The sequence below is a fragment of the Engystomops pustulosus genome, chromosome 1, assembly GCF_040894005.1.
Source record: "Engystomops pustulosus chromosome 1, aEngPut4.maternal, whole genome shotgun sequence".
NCBI classification, from domain to species: domain Eukaryota; kingdom Metazoa; phylum Chordata; class Amphibia; order Anura; family Leptodactylidae; genus Engystomops; species Engystomops pustulosus.
The window spans coordinates 272,171,025-272,193,196 of NC_092411.1; the positions used below are offsets into that span (position 1 = coordinate 272,171,025).

At 44.6% G+C, this 22,172-nt stretch overlaps 1 protein-coding gene across 1 annotated transcript; it reads right to left on the reverse strand.

Annotated features, from left to right (window-relative positions):
• Window positions 1-7,329: 7,329 nt before the first annotated feature.
• NICOL1 (NELL2 interacting cell ontogeny regulator 1) lies at window positions 7,330-18,170 on the reverse strand. The gene is made up of 4 exons (XM_072132629.1): window positions 18,087-18,170; window positions 16,652-16,798; window positions 15,432-15,520; window positions 7,330-9,476 (listed from the first exon to the last, which is right to left on the reverse strand). Exons 2-4 carry the CDS (start codon window positions 16,788-16,790, stop codon window positions 9,420-9,422), a joined length of 285 nt encoding a protein of 94 aa, XP_071988730.1. The 5' UTR covers window positions 16,791-16,798; window positions 18,087-18,170; the 3' UTR covers window positions 7,330-9,419.
• Between the last annotated feature and the right edge of the window lie 4,002 nt (window positions 18,171-22,172).

Here is a 22,172-nt window from a genome sequence, read left to right on the forward strand (position 1 = left end):
GACACACAATTTGCAGCAGTATCACCAACCCTATAGAGTTCTATGGCACCCGGTCATGGTGAGGTGCGGTGAGCACACGGGGTCTTTCAATGGAGAGGGGAACGGTGAGGAGTGCTCACTACCCCTCCCTTCTTCGTCCGGCTGTGTGCTACACCCGGGTACAGCAAAGTGAGCACATGGCTGTGTTTAAGGGGCCTAAAGGTCATTTGCAGGGCTACTTTAGTTCTTGAAAAATGTTCCAGAAGTACCTTGTCAAGGGAATAATGTGGCTGAGGGTGCTGAGAGTAATGGGCGGTTAAAAAACGCTAAAGATGGTGGTAAGAGCTCTGGCTGGGTGCACGCTTTGTGTGCCAGCATATGATGAAACCTCGCCCATCCATTAGGGCCAGGCCAATTCTACCACAGACCCTGCCTGACGTAAATTTGCTTAATCAGTGGCCAGTGTGTTCCTGTCCCACCCTGGCCCTGTCTGACGCTGACCAAGCCCCCCTTCACGCCCTACCACACCGACTTGGCATGGCGCTGGGGTGAAGGCGGTAATAATTGCAATTTCAGTTTCCCAATACACTGCAGATACATTCCATATACACTATACACACTGCAAATTCAATTCGTCCCACCAAGAACAAGCCCGAATATGTCTCTATAAATCCAAAAATAAAATGTTTTGGCTTTAGGAAGGGGGGGGGAGGGTGTAAAAAAAGAAACAGGAAAATGGCTGTGGCGGTAAGAGGGTTAATTTTATATTATTTAACATATTAAATGAATACTATTCTGCAGTCGGTATCTCCGCACATGAACCTTGTATACAGGGAAGGAAACATTAGCATGTGCCACACGGTATTGTCACTTTATTTGCAGAAATCGGAATAGGTTAGGCTGCCATCTACTGGATAAATTTGGTACTTGGCGAATTTGTTATTAGCTTATCTAGTTCAAGAGCCAAAATAATAGTTAAATATAAATACTAGTATGAAATTGTATCATACGTAAAATGAAATATAACGGAAAATTTCACCATCTTTCATAGTATATGACATGAATATGGGACAGGTCCAGGCCTCACTTTTGGGACACTCCTGTCTCAGGAGAGTAATGATCCTCATTTGGTGATTCTGTGTAGAGCCGTCCCTATAGATTTGATTTGGAGCAGCCCCCTCCATTAAAGCCAATAAGGAAGCAACTTGTAATACAATACCTTATTCCAAGGATGAGTTGAAAACCTTGTCTCCTCTGCTTCCTTGTTAAGAGCAGATGGGACCATTGTGACACAAGAGCAGATCTTTAGCGGATCGTGATTTGTGATGGTTACAAACATACACGCAAAAAGAATTTTAAAAAATATACAACACATAATTTGTAATATTGGGGGTCACGTTTTTCCGTCGGGGTACCCGAATATTACCGATTTGCGCTGATTTTCCCTGAATTGCCCCGGGTTTTTGGCGCACGCGATTGGATTGTGGCGCATCTGGGCAGGCATGCATACGACTGAACTCGGGGGCGCTGCCGTCGGAAAACCCGACGGATTTGGAAAAAACGCCGTATTTTTTTTTAAAAAAGTGTTGCTTGACACGCACTTACCTGCACCCAGCAACGGATCGTGAACTCCAGTGAACTCCGACGGACTTCAGCGCAGCAGCGACACCTGGTGGACATCGGGCGCACTACCTTAGTGAATCTGCAGCGAATCCTCCACAGAGAACGCGCCGCTGAATCGTGACAGGACCGGGTAAGTAAATGTGCCCCAATATGTCAAATGGTCACAACTTTATTTAAAGCGACATGACCTGAATCATGAGGACTTAAAGGGCTTAGAGGGTCAGAATTAATACACAAAAATGTAATCCCGTCATCTTCTCCAGCGTCCAACGCATGACGAAGGAGCGCAATGTTTTCAATGCATCTTAAAGATGCATATGCATATGATTGCATACAAAACCATCTCATCATTGGAGTTGTTGGAGCTCCAGATGAAGGTTCGAAGGGCGCTGGTGCTTCAAGAGCTCCAATGATGATCTGGTTTTGATATGTAATCACTTGCATGCAAATCTTTAGGATGCAGTAGCGCAGTAACAGAGACAGTCAGCTGCAGATGCCCCTGCCTGTTGGTGGGGACCTCCCTTTGGAGTAAGTTGGTTGGGGCCCTGGTGTACGCACCTTGGGAGCCCGCCCCATAATCCAGCCCTTTGTAAATATGTGGTTAAGGAAAACTACATGTTTTCTAGCTAAAGCCTTTAAATTAGATTAAAGGAGGTCTATCACAGAAGCTCAGGAGCATCCAAAATCCCTAAGGGGCCAAGATGGCTTGTATGACCAATTTTGGCCTGGGGGAAGGCAATGGAGGTGCACATTTACCAAAGGATTTTGGTAGGTGCAATGGCCATTGCTCAGCATTTGGGCTGCTACAATTTGACGCCTAAACTTATATGGTGAGCACAGAAGAGCGGTATGGGATTACTGTCCATTTCTACATTAGAGACTCACAGATCACACACAACCTAAGTAATAAACATTTCTGCTGTGCTTTCAGTTGTCAGTTCAGCACCAAGATCCCTCCGCTACACATGTCCCAATTTATCCGCTAGAGATATGTGCTTATTCAGCTGCGAGGATCTGATGTTTGAGCTTTTAGCAGTTAGGAAATTACTGTCACTGTCATCTTACATTTTATTCCTTTTTTTTTTTTGCTGTCTAAGCTCCTCAGTCACAAATAAGCGGCAGCCTTCTCACCAGGCGGCAGTGACCGCTCGCCCATCTTAATGTTAGGATTAGCTATGGGGGTTTCCGAGTTAGAGTTTGTACCTCTACGTGTAATGCATACCATGCCCTGGTTTGGGTTAGAGCATATCCAAAAATCAAAGTCATTCTTCAGACGGGAGACATAAGTCCCTTGCAAATTTCACTGATTAACTAGAGGAGCAAAATGTATTTACCCTGGGTGACTTGGTGCCTGAGGGGTCCAAAGTCTCCACATTGTGATCCACAGGTGGGTGGGTTCAAAGGTGAAGTTTAGCTATCCGCCAACACTCAAGTGTGGACATTCACCTCTTATAGGGGCACCGGACTGACTATAAGCACACCTGGAGACATGCTGGCCAATACCTGGAGGAGGTGGAGGGATCTTGACTGTGTGGTTGAGCTCCCTCACCGTCACCTCTTTGACTAGCTATATGACAGTAGGAATAAAAGTGGGTTTTTACGAATGGTTCAACATAAGCCATACCTCCAAACATTCGTAGCAGAGAAAGACAAACAAGAGATGCAGAAAATCTTTTTGCCCTAAGCTAGGCCTTTTGCTCTGCCCCTACTGCAACCTCACACAGTATAATTTCCCCTTTAGTGCCTTCCATTTCCCCCTCACATTGGGGCTAATTTAAAAAGGGTCTGAATTGCGCACTTTCGTCGGGTTTCATGACGATTTCCGATTTGCGCCGAATTGCCCCGGGATTTTGGTGCACGCGATCAGATTTTGACGCATTGGCGCCGGCTTTCATGTGGCAGTCAGACAATCCGACGGATTCGGAAAAACCACGGAATTTGAAAAAGAATTTGTGTCGCAAGATCAGCACTTACATGCATCGGGAGGAAGAAGGTGAACTCTGGCGGACCTCGGCGCAGCAGAGACACCTGGTGGATATCAGGCGCCGCGGACCTTAGTGAATCCCGGCAAACCCAAATCCTCATCGGAGAACGTGCCGCTGGATCGCGACTGGACAAGGTAGGTAAATGTGCCCCATTGTGTCCCCCCAACTCCCTCTTAGATTTTAGCCCCTCTGATATTGTGCCACCAGCTCCCCCTCATCTTAAAGACCCCTATTATTGTGCCCCCAGCAGCTCCCCTCTTATTTTGCCCCTTCGAGCAGTTACCCCCTCTTATCCCCCCCCCCCCCTCAGCAGCTCCCATTCTTATTTTGCTGCTGACGTGAAATAATAAATCACCCCTCTATGCAGCAGCTCCTCTCTGCTCTCCTTCTTCTGTATGGAGCAGTGAAGTCGGCAGGCAGGGATGACATCATCACATGGCGCTGGCCGCTACATTCAGAAGTAGGAGAGGAGCTTCCAGCTGTAATCAGCTCTGTCAGCGTCCAGGGGATGCTGATAGAGTTGATGTCCCTACCGGGCAGGAAAATTGGACTATGTCCAAAATCCGAGACTGTCCCGCTGGATCCGGGACAGTTGGAAAGTAAGCATAAAGGCCTAAAAAGAAGAACACTGGACACGATTAAGGTACAGAATGAATTACTACTTGTGCTTTGTGGGGCTTAGAGGAGGTGACAGATTCCCTTAAACATATGGTTGGGGGAAACAGTAACAGCAGAATATGTTATGTATGAACTATATAGAAGGGATTCTTTACAGTAACAGAAGTGTACTCAAGAATCCTGTGTTTTTATTTAGCAACAACCGAGTCTATACATGTATTGTGAGTAAACAAAACCCAAGATTCCATGTAGACATCGCAGATTTCATGCTCCTGAGTCGCCAGACAATATCTTACCTATCAGATATCATTTCCCCCTCATACATCACGTTATTCACTGCACTGCAGAACGCGGCCCCTCGACAGCAATATTTACACTCTACGTAATGACTTTTTCCTGGAATTCCCTTCATTCAGTTTCTGCAGCAGGGCATAAAATATACATTACCAGCCTCATATAGATCCCGCTCCTGCTTGCCAAGAAGCCTTCTATCTGACAGCATGAAGCATGTGCTCTCTAGGTTTCTTTCACGTCTCTCTCTACGTTATTCTTGCACTGCAATATGGTTACTGTGTTATCTATGACAACATTTGCCTGGAATCAATACATGAAGGAAGATAAGGCTTTGATGTGTACTGAAGAGATGAAGGGATGTGTCTCATTGAGGAGGCCACCTTTGCAGGCGAGTGGAGACTTATGAGCCATGCTTACTTCATTTTATGCATTGTGAACCAAACATACCTTGAGAATGCTGTAGCTACACTGATACAGAAAAATATCTTGTTTAATCCCTGATCCGAGTGGTTTTGCTCAAAAAGCTATTGTAAAATTCAGGACTTTGGGAAAGCTGGGTTGCATACTGCCTGCCGTACTTAAACACATTACACAGAGTTTCCTGAACTGTCCAGACAGGACTAATCAACCTGAGCTGGATGACTCACACAGCAGCGATTGATTACTTTTCCTTGTCAGGGACAACACAGTGAATACAGCGTTCTCTGGAGCAGTGCATAATTAGGGTAAGGGGAGAAGCGCCGGGAAAGCCACAGGAGCCTCATAATTTTATAATTATAATTTTAAACAAGATATGTAAAATATCTAAAATGTATCTTTCCTGAGGTATAGTAGGCTATCAGCTTGTTGTCCCAGAACATTCTAGAACTGAACAGATCATCTGAGATTCGTGCTGGGAACACACTGATTTCTATGGAAGGAAGGAGGTCTGACCAGCTTGTTATCTGCAGTAGCCGGACTGTTCTACTAATAAAGGGACCATTCGTTTTGTACATCTCTGTGCATCCCTGGTCAGCCAGTACCATATGCCAGGGATCTATCACCTACACTGGGAGTGTCCCAGGGGGAATCTTCATTGTCACACCGGACAAACATGACATGACAAGGATTCAAGGTAGTGTCTTTCCTTTAAATCTTAGTCCGATCCTTGAAGGAAGCAGCACATACTTTACAAGATCTGTTGCAAGAGATACCACAGGGCCTTCAAAGGTCTAATAGAGTCCAATGGATCAGAATATTTGGCGGATTGCTTTAATGTGACTACTGACTAGTAAATATTTGATCAATACTGTATATATCTTACTATAGTAGACTTTGGGTTGGCTAATCATAGGATTATGTCATGCCAAGAAACAGATAGCATTATATATATACTTGGAGCCAAAATTTCAGTTTTTACTTGTTTCTACTTTACCTCAACATCGTATTTGATTTTCTCTCACATCTTGTAAGGCTCAGCGTGAAGCGCTGTCTTCTTGGACAGATGATGGGCACCATAGCGAATCCTGACACACCTCATTATAAATCACTGGGGGCTTTTTGTAGCTCTTTTTTTGTTTTTATGCTTTTTTGACGGTACAGAAAAAAACTAAAACATTGCCGCAAATGGGAGTAGACAAAGCACGTCTTTTACACTATTTCGGTATCCACCTTGATTCTGCGAATAACTTCTCTGATAATATTATATCATCAAAAGCTAAAAGCCTCTCTTGTTGTCTGACCATAATGGGAGCCATCGTTCCTGCCTCCTCCCGCTGTGCTGCAGGAGGTAATAGCAGACGCCATACGCCGCAGGTTTTCTTGACAAACAATAGAAGTGGCGCGCTGAGTCTTATTATTACACTTCAAGAAGCGAACACAGTAAAAGCCCTGCACATATTCCCAGAAGTATCCGGATACTTTGCTCACGCTGTAAAGTGTTCTCTCCGAAGACACAGCCTCTGAGCCAGCCTGGATTATTGCGCCAATGGAGCCTTAATGCAATATATATGTGCAGGCATTTACTGCAAAACCTACATAGTCATGTGCGTCATTACACTGAGGTGACACAACAGGCACAACATCATTTGCATTATTTTAAAGGTTGATTTTAGAAGGAAGGAGGCCATAGATAACAGACATAAAGAAGATCCCGGTGCCTGGATCTATGAGTAATGTCCCCGGTTTATCAGGATGGATTTTGATGGTCCTTTAAAGGGGTTATCCGGGTATACAAATATACTTATGGCCGGGCTGGGGGGGCTATTTAAAAATAACAAACGTGTACTTACCTCCTAAGGCGCCGCCAATGTCCCGTGCTGTGGTCTGTCTCGGTTTGTATACAGGGGCGCACAGGGAGCTTCCCACCCGACACCATCTCCCAGCGCTTACAACGCTGAGAGATAGGGACGGATAGGAGGAGCCGGCCACATCCCAGACCGGAAGTTCCCTGTGCGCGGCTTCTGTGCCCCTGTAAACAAGCAGGGGCACGGATCAAACAGCCGGAGCACGGGACATCGGCGGCGCCGGTGGAGGTAAGTACACGTTTGTTATTTTTAAATAGCCCGCCCCAGCCCGGTCCTAAGTAAATTTATATACCTGGATAACCCCTTTAAGGTAAAATGCACATGCAGAGGACCTTCCCATGCTAAATCCACACAGATCTGCACCCCTGGTATTTGTAACATTACCATAATAAAACCAGGAGAGTCAACAATAAAACAATGCATAATGCCAAGTAAAAGTGTGAAAGCTGCAAACCTGAAATGTTCTAAATTATTTCCCTCCACAATAGATTGGTTAACATTCTTTCAAACACTTATTAGAAGAAAACACAAATCGCATTCCATAGTCATTGTATGTAACATATGTACTTGTGCACTAATTACATTTAACATTTAAATGTGACATTGGAATAGGAGAAGTTTAGTATCAGCAAAACAGTATCAGTACTGGTTCCACGAGGCACATTTACTTAGGCGTCCGCTGGAGTTCACAGAAAGTGCATTGTCCATGTACTGTGCCGCCATTCACTAAGATCGTGCGCACGATATCCTGCATGTGTCGCTTCCCCACTCAGGTCCACCAGGAGTTCACCTTCTTCTTCCTGGTGCATGTAGATGCTTGATCTTGCGACACAACTTTAAAGTTAAATCCTGCACTCAGTCCGAATCAGTCGGATCGTCTGGCGGCCCGTCCCCCGATTTGTGCCACAATAAAGCCAGCGCAGCTGCACCACTATCCAATCGTGTGTGACACAATCCCCAGTTAAATACCTGTCCCAGCAGCTTAAATCCCGAAAACTACGAAAAAGACGACGAAAGTATGCCCGCAGACCCTTAGTAAATAAGTCCCCATGTGTTCAGAAAATTATGCATCTGTTAGAAACTGGGGTGGCTTTTTAATTCCTACTATAGAGGTGATGGCCCTACCTTAGAGCTATAGGATCGGGGGAAAATCAACACATTGGAACCAGGAGGAGAGTAAATGAGGTCCTGGACCTCATTTCCCATAATTCCTGAAAAACCCCTTTAATGGAGAAACTCTCTTGGATATAAGGTAATCTGGACCAAACAGTCTAGAAGGTGACTGCCCAACCCAACTGTCTCACCTGCCTTATTGAGTCTTCTCATTGGCCAGCCGTGCGTGGAAAGGATGTCTATCCGATGTCAGGAGGGACATTGTCTGCCCGAACTGCTGCTGTAAGTCTATTATGGCCCTAAATTTTTTTTATAAGGGTGCAGTTACACATCGCGTTTGATGCATGGGTTTAAAAACGCATTGTAACAGCTGAAGAGAGATTTGCCCAATGAAGCAGCTGTTTAGGCTCAACAGCCATCAGCTCCTGTCCTTCCCTCTACCTTTTTTATGGTCCGACAAAGTGTTTTTCCCGAAACGCGTTAACATTGGACTTTTAATTCTTATACTGTTGAAATAAAACACGAACAAGCTCTACATCATGTCTAGTTCTATCTTTCCTCCTCCGCTTCTGGTTAAAGCGCACCCGTTCACAGCTCCAACCTTTTTTCTTTCCTATACCTACAATGCAAATCTGTAACAGGCCCCCGCTATATATTGGGGCACATGTATCATAAGTCTGGCTTTTTCTGTCTGTTTTTTGAAACTTTTCTTGGCTGTCCTGCTGGTCAGATGTAGTTTAGCGTTTATTTGTTATTGATACACGTGGTGTTGGGTCTGTAGTGAGTTTGCAACTTTTTAAAACAAAAGTTGCAAAAAGTATCAAACAGTTCCCCAGCTATATTCTAAGCCTGGTCAGGGGCAGCCGTAGATTTTACAAAAGTCACAAGTTTCACATCTGGATTCAGGTGATAACTCAGGGAACACTGAAGAAAAGTACAAAATGGCGAACCTTGAAAGGAGACAGTTTAAGGAGTTAAAAAAAGCAGCGCAAGAAACATGAAAAGTCTCAAAAATTAAAGAAAAAGGCAGCCAAAAGTGTGTTACATGTGCCCCATTGTCTCTTTGTTATAGAATGAATCTCGGGTGCTTCCTCTGCATGCCTATAGTAGTGCCTGTGCTCTTCGCATATTTATATGATGGACATTATCACATATCTGGATCTACATTCATGGCCCGCGCAACAAAAAAGCCTCATTTTCCACCCTGATTTATAGAGTGTAATCACACACATTTTTGCAATGTGATTCTCTGTGTGAACCCTTAGGGGCACATTTACTAAGGGTCCGTCAGACGCATTTCCGTCGGGTTTCCCGAATTTTTCCATTTTGTACTGCATTGCCCCGAGTTGTGGCGCATCGGTGCCGGCTTTCATGCGACACAAATCGGGGACGTGGCCATCGGACAACCCGACTGATTCGGACAAACCGTGGAATTTAAAAATCTAATTGTGTCGGTTATATTTTTGGTCTTCTGACTTATAAACTTGCTATTTGGCACGGCTGGTATAGGCATCACAGAAATTTATGTCAGACAGCGGCACAAACCACGATCCTCGGTCCTTAAGATAAGTATCTCTGTCTGAAAAAGGAGAGAAAAACATGTTGTTTTTTTTTTAAAAAAACCATTGCTTAAAACGTATAGTATTTTATGGCGTAATGTGGAATATGAGTGTCTATAAGTAACTATGGATGTATGTCAGGGCCCCACATTTATTAAAGCTTTTGCGACAGTTTTCTGTCTGACTTTGCAGTGAAAAGAACGTGCAGACTGCTTGCTCGTGTATTTATTTATAAAGTGTCTGCGCCAGTTTTGAGTCGCGGCTGCTCTGTGTCCGACAAGACAGAAAAATGTGCACCAAAAGGGACTGTTACTGCTTAGTCTGCGCCACATTTATTACTGATGCACAACATAATTTTGTCTGCCCCACAATTGTGCAGCATGAACAAAGCGCACCACTTCCAGAGCAGTGCAGGGGGCGCCACATCCATGAAGACCCGGCGCCAGTTTTAATAAATCTGGCGCACCTTGCACAGGCAGCTGCACATACTACAGACCGCACTCGTTTTGATAATAAATGTGGGCTAATGTGTACAAGTAGTGGATTATAATGTAGGCAAATTGTGCAATAGCACAAGGTCCAAGACTTCTAGGGGGCCCATGGCACCTAAACATCCCCACCAAATTTTATACTGAGAAGGACCTTCACCCATGCAATCCTCGTACATCTGTTTCTGCTCTCAATACACATGTACACAAAAGCCATTTCAGGACCTTTAAAGCTCCTCCAAGGGTCCTGAAACTGCAGATTAAAAGCAGACATCCTCCATTTCCCAAGAAACTTGATTGAAAGGAAGTGATTTCTTGTAGGAGCTATAAATACAGCCCAGGGCCCATCACAGTCTTAACCCACCCCTGATGTGTACTGCAACACATCACAAGGGGAATGTCCTATTGGGACATAGCAAGGTATCTACCACACTGGAGTAGTATGAAGTTATGAACCACTAAGTATAATAAAGAGATTTATCACACACTGGTGCATTGTGCGGCCTCTTGATATATCTGACGTTCAGCGATTCTGCTGGCAATTCTATGCCAGGTCCACCTGACGTAGAATAACACTATAATCCCCCAGCGTGGCCCCTTCATACCCCACCATGTGTAACACCCCTGCCAAAGCAGTGTGTTACAGAATAAAAATCCCATTAGATTTTATGGGGGTCATTTACTAAGGGCCCGATTCGTGTTTTCCCGTGTTACCCGAATATTTCCAATTTGCGCCGATTTCCCCTGAATTGCCCCGGGATTTAGGCGCACGCGATCGGATTGTGGCGCATCGGCGCTGGCATGCACGCGACGGAAATCGGGGGGCGTGGCCAGAAAAACCGCCGCATTTAAAACAAACAATGTGTCGCGGAGCTTGCACTTACCTTCACTCACCCCGAGCCGGTGAACTCCAGGGCGTTCTGACGCTTTTCAGCGCAGCAGCGCCACCTGGTGGATGGGGGAGGAACTACCTTAATAAATCTTGGCTGGACCCGAATCCAGCGCAGAGAACGCACCGCTGGATCGCGAATGGACCGGGTAAGTAAATCTTCCCCTATGTGTCCCATGGAGCCTGATCACCTTTGTGCGCCATCTACTGCCTATAAATGGTAATGCAGCTGTATAGTAACTGCCTGGATAGAAATGTTATTTAATGTTTACCAATAAGATGTAATGTTTATATGTTACCAAGGGGCTGGTGGAATAACCCACAGGCTGACCACTCCCAAGGGAAGTTTATATAAACCTTTTTTGGTGGAAAGTTCTTTGAGGTCTTTCCAGAGAGGGTACAACACTCCTCACCACATGCAGCCATGAGTCCTCTGCAGGGTAAAGTGGACAACCCCTTTAAGCTACTGCATCAGCCGGAACACACGATATTACCTAGTCAAGGTTTAGTAGAGACCATGGGCAGACATTTATATCTTACACTTTCCTTGCATAATACTAAATACGATTTGCTTGCATCTGACAATGATCTATGATCCACTCCGGTAAAGATTCACCCTAACACATATTTCGAGTAGTGTTCATTCATTTGTGCATTAATAAGTAATTTTAAGCCGTAGCAGTCCCGGTAAAACAACCTCATACACCCCCCTGGGGGCGCTGGTGATTGTGCGAGTTGCCGGGTTATAATAAACTGACTAATTCATCAAAGTCGTTAAAAATACAGGATTTAATGAATGGCGCCGGCGTAACGACTGCTGTTTTGTGTCTCCCACTGCTCTTTATGGCCTCATTTTTTTGCAGATCTCTAAATATATCTGTGATTCGCTAATTAATTAGGATGGAGCCAGTGGGAGTCTGATAAAGGGAGGGAGGGGGCTCCGATATATAGAAGACAGATGATTCCACAGGCCCCCGGAATAACAAATAGGATAGTACATGGAATATCTTCCTCTAGCAGAGGAATCATTGCCTATTGCTTCTGGATTCGTTTAGAGCCTGTTCCTATTCGCTGAGACTCATTAGTTCAGTAAGGCTCCAATTCAGACAATAAGTGTTTGTTAGGATTTTTTTTACATCTTTAAATGAGTAAACAACTCTGACGGACTTTGGTCCAATTACTCAACAATCAAAGACAATGGGGCACATTTACTAAGGGTCCGAATCGTGTTTTTCCCACCGGGTTTCCTGAGCTTTTCTGATTTGTGACGAATTGCCCCGGGATTTTGACGCATGTGATCGGAGTGTGGCACATCGGCGCCGGCTTTCACACGGCAGAAATCGTGGGGGCGTGGCCGTTGGAAAACCCGCCAGATTCGGAAAAGCTGCGGAATTAAAAAAAAAAATTGTGTCGCAAAAATAACACTCACATACACCGAGACGGAGGAGTTGAATTCCGGCGGACTTCAGCGCAGCAGCGACACCTAGTGGACATCGGGCGCAAGACCTTAGTGAATCCCGGCAGAACCTGGAGAACGCACCGCTGGATCGTGACTGGACCGGGTAAGTAAATCTGCCCAATGGGGCCCAATGAGGCAGATTTACTTACCCGGTTCAGTCGCGATCTCCGGCGCAAATTGGAAAAATTCAAGAAACCCGGCGGAAAAAAACGCGATTCGGACCCTTAGTAAATGTGCCCCATTAATTGGACTTTGGAGGTCCCGCGGGAATGATCGCTTACAGTATCTGACAAAAGGGGTATTCTAATTTTTGCAAATAAATGTTAATGTTTGTGTAATGGAAAGTTATGCAATTTTCCAATATACTTTCTTTATCAATTCCTAATGGTTTTCTAGATCTCTGCTTGCTGTCCGTCTATTGAAAGCTTCATTGTTTGCTTCCTGTGGACAGAAATTTGGCAATGGTCACACTGGTCTCTCTTGGGATTGTGCTTGACTCTGACCTCTCCTTTGCACGTATATTAAATATATTGCTCTAGAATCCAGAATTCGTATACTTCTGACAATTGAAACCTCTAAAACACTAATTGTCGCTCTGATCCACTCTCGCCAAGACTACTATAACTCTACTAATTGGCTTCCACTCACTAAACTCTCTCCTCTTCAATCAATTCTTAATGCAGCAGCCGGGCTCTATCTCTACCTTAATTCGACCTCTCATGCACATCTCCAGGACTTCTTCCGAGCTGCACCAATTCTCTGGAGTGATCTTCCTCAGACTATCAGACTAATACCCACCCTCCAAAGCTTCAAATGTGCTGTTAAAACCCATTTTTAAGCAGGTCTGTCACACTCACTAACTGCATGAAATGTCAACTCTCTCTTTGCTAATCCATCCAATGTCCTCCTCCCTTCTGTTATCCAGCAAACAGTAGATATATACCAGGCTCCTCAGCGGTGACATTTACCTTGGACTGGCGGCTGATGGCTGTTTCAAGCAGCAGAATTTTTATTTATTGTTATTTTATTCTGTTCCCTTATAAAGAATGGCTGGACCATTATACAAGCTCTTATACCTCTTGTGTCCCCCTCATCCTCATAGACTGTAAGCTCTTGTGTCACCCCTCATCCTCATAGACTGTAAGTTCTTGTGTCACCCCCTCATCCTCATAGACTGTAAGCTCTTGTGTCACCCCCTCACAGACTATAAGCTCTTGTGTCATCCCCTCATCCTCATAGACTGTAAGCTCTTGTGTCATCCCCTCATCCTCATAGACTGTAAGCTCTTGTGTCACCCCATGATCATCATAGACTGTAAGCTCTTGTGTCACCCCCTCATCCTCATAGCCTGTAAGCTCTTGTGTCACCCACTCATCCTCATAGACTGTAGGCTCTTGTATCACCCCCTCATCCTCATAGACTGTAAGCTCTTGTATCACCCCCTCATCCTCATAGACTGTAAGCTCTTGTGTCACCCCCTCATCCTCATAGACTGTAAGCTCTTGTGTCACCCCCTCATCCTCATAGACTGTAAGCTCTTGTGTCCTCCCCTCATCCTCATAGACTGTAGGCTCTTGTGTCACCCTCTCATCCTCATAGACTGTAAGCTCTTGTGTCACCCCCTCATCCTCATAGACTGTAAGCTCTTGTGTCACCCCCTCATCCTCATAGACTGTAAGCTCTTGTGCCACCCTCTCATCCTCATAGACTGTAAGCTCTTGTGTCCCCCCCCCTCATCCGCATAGACTGTAAGCTCTTGTGTCTTCCCCTCATCCTCATAGACTGTAAGCTCTTGTGTCACCCCCCTCATCCGCATAGACTGTAAGCTCTTGTGTCTTCCCCTCATCCTCATAGACTGTAGGCTCTTGTGTCACCCTCTCATCCTCATAGACTGTAAGCTCTTGTGTCACCCCTCATCCTCATAGACTGTAAGCTCGTGTGTCCCCCCTCATCCTCATAGACTGTAAGCTCTTGTGTCACCCCCTCACAGACTGTAAGCTCTTGTGTCCCCCCTCATCCTCATAGACTGTAAGCTCTTGTGTCCCCCCTCATCCTCATAGACTGTAAGCTCTTGTGTCACCCCCTCACAGACTGTAAGCTCTTGTGTCCCCCCTCATCCTCATAGACTGTAGGCTCTTGTGTCACCCCCTCATCCTCACAGACTGTAAGCTCTTGTGTCTCCCCCTCATCCTCATAGACTGTAAGGCTCTTGTGTCACCCCCTCATCCTCGTAGACTGTAAGCTCTTGTGTCCCCCTTCATCCTCATAGACTGTAAGCTCTTGTGTCACCCTCTCATCCTCATAGACTGTAAGCTCTTGTGTCACCCCCTCACCCTCATAGACTGTAAGCTCTTGTATTACCTCCTCATCCTCATAGACTGTAAGCTCTTGTGTCACCCCCTCATCCTCATAGACTGTAAGCTCTTGTGTCACCCCCTCATCCTCATAGACTGTAAGCTCTTGTGTCACCCCTCATCCTCATAGACTGTAAGCTCTTGTGTCACCCCTCATCCTCATATACTTGTAAGCTCTTGTGTCACCCCCTCATCCTCATAGACTGTAAGCTCTTGTGTCACCCCCTCATCCTCATAGACTGTAAGCTCTTGTGTCATCCCCTCATCCTCATAGACTGTAAGCTCTTGTATCACCTCCTCATCCTCATAGACTGTGCGCTCTTGTGTCACCTCCTCATCCTCCTAGACTGTAAGCTCTTGTGTCACCCCCTCATCCTCATAGACTGTAAGCTCTTGTGATCAGGGCCCTCACTCCTATTGTTCCATATGACTGTTTGTACTCTATAATGTAGTATAGTTGTATATGTCCCCTATGATTTGTAAAGCTATGGAATTTGATGGCGCTATAGAAATAAATATTATTATTATTATAGTTGTCCTGGACGTCACAAAGGCCATAATCTACTCTACATATTTTGAAGACTCGTTCTTTGTATACTTTTTGGCGCTGAAAAGAAGAGGTAACAGTAGTAGTAGAGGATAATCGGCAGAGTTACGGTGAGGGCTCAGACCAAAGCCCATGAAATGATGTCATGTAATTGGACTTTGGGCACTGTGTGGAGTCACAGGGTGCGCTGTAGTGTTGTATCAGTCCTCTAAGGGGAGATTGTAATGGATGCAATTACCTGAGAGTCCAGGTTGTGAGCAGCTCTGTACAGATCCTGAACGGCTCGTTCCAGAAATTCAAAAGCATGACAGTCCACACAAAGGCGAGCTAGAAAATATACACAATATGATGGTCCATTTCTGCAATTATTTACAGGAAATATTTTTATTTATATGTTGATTGAAATTCTCCCACACTCCAGTGATTAAATTAGATTCTAAGCCTAATGATGGACTGTTACTTCCTGTTCTGTAGAGATCACTTAATAGCAGTCATCGAATGATCACATAACTGTGCATAGACAAAATTTACAACTCCCAGTAGGAGTTGTCACAATGACCTCTACTCAGGTCACAGAGCATGCCCACTATCCTATAAAAATCAATGCATCAAGTCCAGACTAAGTTATTGGGGCACATTTACCTACCTGGTCCCTGCGCGATCCTCGATCCGTACTGTCCGACAAGGATGAACTCTTCCACGATCCATGAAGATCGTGCGCCCGATTTCCTGCATGTGTCGCTTCCCCGCTCAGGTCCCCGCAGTTCACCTTCTTCTTCCTGGTGTATGTAAGTGCTTGGCTTGCAACACAATTTTAAATCCTGCGGTTTGCCCAAATCCGTCGGATTGTTTGACCCCCCCTCCCCCGATTTGTGTCGCATGAAAGCCAGTGCGATTGCGGCAAAATCCGATTCGCGTGCACCAAAACCCCCTTTTAAATCCCTGTCCCAGCGGTGCAAAATTATTTATAATTTGTCTTTCTGGGCTTTTTTGGCGTAAAAAAAGTCTCAAAGTAGTCACATTTTTTAGACTTTTCACTGCTAAAAAGTCTCACAGCACTTTATACACCTATTCATTCATCTGGCCTAAACATGTGTGCAAAGCCAGAGTCATGACTTTAGACTTTTGCACAAAGTCTCATAGTTACTCCAGTCCCCTGCTGCTCTATGTGCTGAGACTTTTTATACATTTTGAGACTTTTTTGGGACTTCTTAGACAGAAAATAGATCACAAAAACATTTATTAAAGGGGCAAAGTCACTTTAATGAATCTAATGGGCAGCAGAGCTCCAAAAACAGACCTAGAACTGTCCCAAGGAGCTGCCAAATGATAAATGACCCCCCTTGACACAAAATAATTGACACTTGATATTCCAAAAACATGGAAAGTGAGCACCTGATATAATTTAGTTTCGCCACAATCTACAATCTGGTGTGTTCCATATGATGTGTCACTTACTATCAGCCAAAATGGTTGTTCCTGTTTGAGGAATAGCTCCATCAATCTTCTCATTCGTTGGGGTAACTATTGATGTACCCCCAGCCATCGCCACAAGCGTCAGCCACCAGATAACAGGTCTGATTGTAGACTCCGACATTATCCAGTCTGTAATATACAAATACACATAATAAGCATCTTGGATTGAAATTGTGCTTGGAATATGGAGAACAGTGCCACACCTGCCCTTAGGATGTGTGCGGTACTGCAACCCTGGGAAAGTGAATGAAGTGTGACGCAGAACACAACCTGTAGAGTCCTGTATATGAAAGATTTCTCACTGCCATTCTGTGTGGGGGACAGGATGATTTTACCCAGGAGCCCACAATACGCCAGCACCATACACCGGCGGTGGCACTATACATTTGTGGGCATTATAACTGTATGCGGCACTGTAGGCATCTGGGACACTACTACTGCATGGAGCTCTGTAATTCTGATGCTCCTATTTTGGGGGGCACTGTGGATTGCTAACTTTTGTTTTGGTGTACTATGTGTGGCACCATCACATTGGTGGTAATTTGTGAAATACAGTAATTAGGGGATCTGGGCGACACAACAGATAGGGCAGCAATAGGTAGGTAAAGTATATAATAAGCAATATTAGCAATAATAGTATAGCAATTTTACCAAAATTAGCAATAATAGTATATTATAAGCAATAGGTGGGTAAAATAGGTAGGTAACGGGTAAGGAAGATGCTGTAAAAGCAAGAAGCCAAAGTCCTCTGGGCAGCAAACTGCAGGCACTGATGGTGGATGGAAGAAGCTGTCATGGCGGTCCGGACCAGATGGAAAACTTAGGAAAATGAACAGCTATAATCAATTAAAACATCAACTATGTATTGGATGAAACTGTTCTATAATCACACGGTGTGTCTACTAATATGTTGCACTAATAGTGGTCTTTTTTTTACTAGATAGGAATATGAAGGTACCAATAAACACTATATATATGTATGTGATATTATTGGTCCTTGTATAACATGTTTCTTCGGTATTATTTGAGCCATGTTAAGTGGTATAATTTGTAATATTGGTGGTTTGGATGCTGTATGTTGTTGATTCTTGACACAGTGGCTCAGTGGTTTGCATTACAGCCTTGCAGCGCTGTGCGCCTGGGTTCAAGTCCCACGGTCAACATCTGTAAAGAGTTTGTATGTTCTCTCCGTGTTTGCGTGGGTTTCCTCCGGGTCCTCCGGTTTTCTCCCACACTCCAAAACTTAGTGGTAGGTGATTAGATTGTGAACCCCATTGGGGACAGGGACTGATTTGACAAACTCTGTGCAGCGCTGCGTAATCTGTGTGCGCTATATAAATAAAGGAATTATCAAATCTCCGACTAACATGATATAAGCTGTGCTCCCACATAGTACATGTAATAAATGCTGACATACCTGCTCAGGTCTATGGTCGGCAGAGCTGTGGCAGCCTGTATCAGAGGAGTCCCGAGCAGATGTGATATAGCACACAGCTCTCTCCTCTTCTCTTGTATAGCGTGTGGGTCATTGGTATGGAGAATTCCCATAGCAACAGAGTGGACTGTCAAAGAAAACAGCTGGTTCTGAACAAACCGACGTTTATTTTTAAGGATGTGGAGTCCAGGAATGGATCAAGATTCTTACGTAAGAGTTACAGGAAGGAGAATGAACTTTATTTACCGATGTAGCAGAGCTGAATCTGTTATTTTATCAGTTTATCAGTAGAGATGAGTGAATCCAATTATTATTCAGTACAAACCGGCCCATTCTCCAGTAACAAAACAAGTCCAAATTTTTCTAATTAGCTCTGGATAAACTGATGTTATTCCAATTGTCCTGGAAATTGTTATATAATCTATTCTAGTTTTGTAAAACACATATTGTAGAAAGGATATATCTGTTTTTCCTTGGCAGTTTAGGGTAAAAAAGTCTCAAAGGAGTCGCATTGAGGTTTTTCCACATCTTCATTAATCTGGCCTAAACATTAAACTATTGCTAGTGTATAAAAAGTATTATAGTTACTCTAGTACCCTGCCGGTCTATGTGCTGGGACTTTTTATGTATTTTGAAACTTTTTTGGGACTTTTTGAAAAAAAAATCCCAGACAGAAAATAGATCATAAGAACATTTGTTAAAGGGCCAAAGCCACTTTAATTAATCTGATGGGCAGCAGAGCTCCAAAAACCATGCATAGAACTGTCCCAAGGAGCATAAAGGATGGAAATGTTTATCTCGCACTTTCCAATTATTTGCCAAAAAATAAGATGTAGGCTGTCTGGAAGAGAATTCTAGATGGAGGGGGAAACTAAAGATTTGAAGGAGACATTGGCTGTGTGTGACTTGCTAAAGAGAATTCCTGAGGAACGTGGAATGAGGGAGTTGAAAAAACGTTGGCTGTATGTGACTCGCTGAAGAGAATTCCTAAGGGAGGGAAGAATGAGGGAGATGAGAGAAGAGTTGGCTGTGTAGGATTAGCTCAAGACAATTTCTGAGAGAGGGGGGGGGAGAGGGAGTTGAGTGAGGCTTTGGGTGTGACTCGATGAAGAGAAATCATCTCCTTCATACCCTCACCCCTCATCCTGTAGGCGCAGCTGTAGAGGGGTCTTATGAATACACCACACTCAGCACTGAGGAAGACACAGATTGGATAAATTTGGGAACAGAAAATGAAAGTTTATAGGCATGAGGAGGGTCAATTTAGCAGTGGTTGCACTACTTTATAAAAGTAGTTTTTAAAAGTATGTTTATTGGGGGGGGGGGGAGTTAAATTTACTGACAGGTTCCCTTTATGTGTTAATTATTTCGGTGAGGTGTTATCTTCTGTCGATTACAGACAATAATGCGCTGTTCTATTTTGTTATAGCTCAGAGCGGGTATGTGCTATCCCCGGTCGCGCCGGGTACTATAGCTAGTGATACTATAAAAAAGCAACGCTACAAACGTGTCTTGTCCATTGACACATAGCAAAAAAACATAGCAAAAAAAATTCCCAGACTTCTTACAGAAGACATTTACTGCTCTTGTCAGTCTCAGTGTGCGGTATACAGGTTGTCAATACCTAGGGCCCAGCACTGGGAATACCTGGGCTATTGCCAGGGCCCAGAGCTTCTGGAGGGCCCACATAAGGCTGCATATAAGGAATCCGTGGGGGTGTAGGGGGCTGTATCTAATAAATCCATAGGGGTCATAAAATAACCATGAAGGGGTTGTTTGGTATTCTAAACTAGGGAGCAGCAGACTGTTTTAGTTCACTAAAAAGGGGCCCACTGAGGCTCTGCCGCCCAGGGGCCTACTAATACCTGGAGCCGACACTGTCAATACCGTCATGTGGATATATTATAGGTTAGTTACTGGGACAGATGCTGCGTCAGGTACAATGCACTGATTAATCTACACAACTACTGACCATCCCGCTAATTCCTCATAAGCTACCTCAGATGCCGGCCTGAGATACGAGGCAATCTTCCAGCAAATCTGTCACAGACGGCGAGCTCTCCTATTACTGAGTAGTTATTGCTCTAACAAGCATCACCCACAAGTGTTCATCCAACCCTAAAAACATCAATGTCTTCAAATGAATTGTTAATGGCCTCCGAAGAGCTGAAGCGATGAGTTTTGAGGGGGTGTATGTGTAAAGGAGGGGTTGGGAGGACAGACCAATATTGCTGATCATCAGAAAAACATGAATCGCCCTTTGTTCTCAGCCGGGAAGTGTTTGCAGCCGTTGTCTTTTGCCGTCATATATTCTTGTTAACCCATTAAACCTTACTGGATATTGAATATGGAGATTTGCTTATGGTGTACAGTTAGGCCCCAGGCCTGCAATATGTCCCTTGAAATGAAAGAAACCTGAAGTCTTAAAGGGGTTGGCCACTTTACCTCATGGTTTTTAATGCGTGTGTAAGTGGGATGGGCAGTATATTAGGTAATTTACCATTATACATCTATTAATAGATGTATAGCTTTCCTGATATGTAAAGTGAAGCCTCCTGTCTTTTACCTCATCAGACCAGAGATTCCTGACCATAAAATGGCCAAAGATAGAGGGTCATGTTATCTTATCTGTCAATGAACAATCGCCCTGCCAGGACCTTAATTTTATATTCATGAATACTATCATAAGGTCACATAACCTTTCATTTGCAGCCATTTTATCGTCAGGAATCTCTGGCTGATGAGGTAAAACAAAGGAGGCTTCAAAAAACGGAGCAGAACTAGTAATAGATGTACACTCACCAGCCACTTTATTAGGTACACTATGCTAGTAACGGGTTGGACCCTCTTTTGCCTTCAGAACTGCCTCAATTCTTCGTGGCATAGATACAAGGTGCTGGAAGCTCCTCAGAGATTTTGGTCCATATTGACATGATGGCATCACACAGTTGCCGCAGATTTGTCGGCTGCACATCCATGATGCGAATCTCCCGTTCCACCACATCCCAAAGATGCTCTATTGGATTGAGATCTGGTGACTGTGGAGGCCATTTGTGTCCAGTGACCTCATTGTCATGTTCAAGAAACCAGTCTGAGATGATTCCAGCTTTATGACATGGCGCATTATCCTGCTGAAAGTAGCCATCAGATGTTACAGGGTACATTGTGCTCATAAAGGGATGGACATGGTCAGCAACAATACTCAGGTAGGCTGTGGCGTTGTACCAAGGGGCCCAAAGAGTGCCAAGAAAATATTCCCCACACCATGACACCACCACCACCAGCCTGAACCGTTGATACAAGGCAGGATGGATCCATGCTTTCATGTTGTTGACGCCAAATTCTGACCCTACCATCCGAATGTCGCAGCAGAAATCGAGACTCATCAGACCAGGCAACGTTTTTCCAATCTTCTACTGTCCAATTTCGATGAGCTTGTGCAAATTGTAGCCTCAGTTTCCTGTTCTTAGCTGAAAGGAGTGGCACCCCGTGTGGACTTCTGCTGCTGTAGCCCATCTGCCTCAAAGTTCGACGTACTGTGCGTTCAGAGATGCTCTTCTGCCTACCTTGGTTGTAACGGGTGGTGATTTGAGTCACTGTTGCCTTTCTATCAGCTCGAACCATTCTGCCCATTCTCCTCTGACCTCTGGCATCAACAAGGCATTTCCGCCCACAGAACTGCCGCTCACTGGATGTTTTTTCTTTTTCGGACCATTCTCTGTAAACCCTAGAGATGGTTGTGCGTGAAAATCCCAGTAGATCAGCAGTTTCTGAAATACTCAGACCAGCCCTTCTGGCACCAACAACCATGCCACGTTCAAAGGCCTCAAATCACCTTTCTTCCCCATACTGATGCTCGGGAGAAGTGCAGGAGATTGTCTTGACCATGTCTACATGCCTAAATGCACTGAGTTGCTGCCATGTGATTGGCTGATTAGAAATTAAGTGTTAACGAGCAGTTGGACAGGTGTACCTAATAAAGTGGCCGGTGAGTGTATATTGGTACATTATACTTGAAGGAGGGAGCCACAGCACCAAGGATGAAGTTCATCCTTGGTGCTGTGGCTC

Bases quoted from the DNA above. Each gene is read 5' to 3' on its own strand.
- NICOL1 (XM_072132629.1), bottom strand. From the start codon at position 16,790: ATGTCGGAGTCTACAATCAGACCTGTTATCTGGTGGCTGACGCTTGTG. The intron at 15,521-16,651 runs GTAAGTGACACA...TATATTTTCTAG, and splicing joins AACAACCATTTTGGCTGATA to CTCGCCTTTGTGTGGACTGT. The intron at 9,477-15,431 runs GTAATTGCATCC...CTCCTTTTTCAG, and splicing joins CTCACAACCTGGACTCTCAG to ACAGAGATACTTATCTTAAG.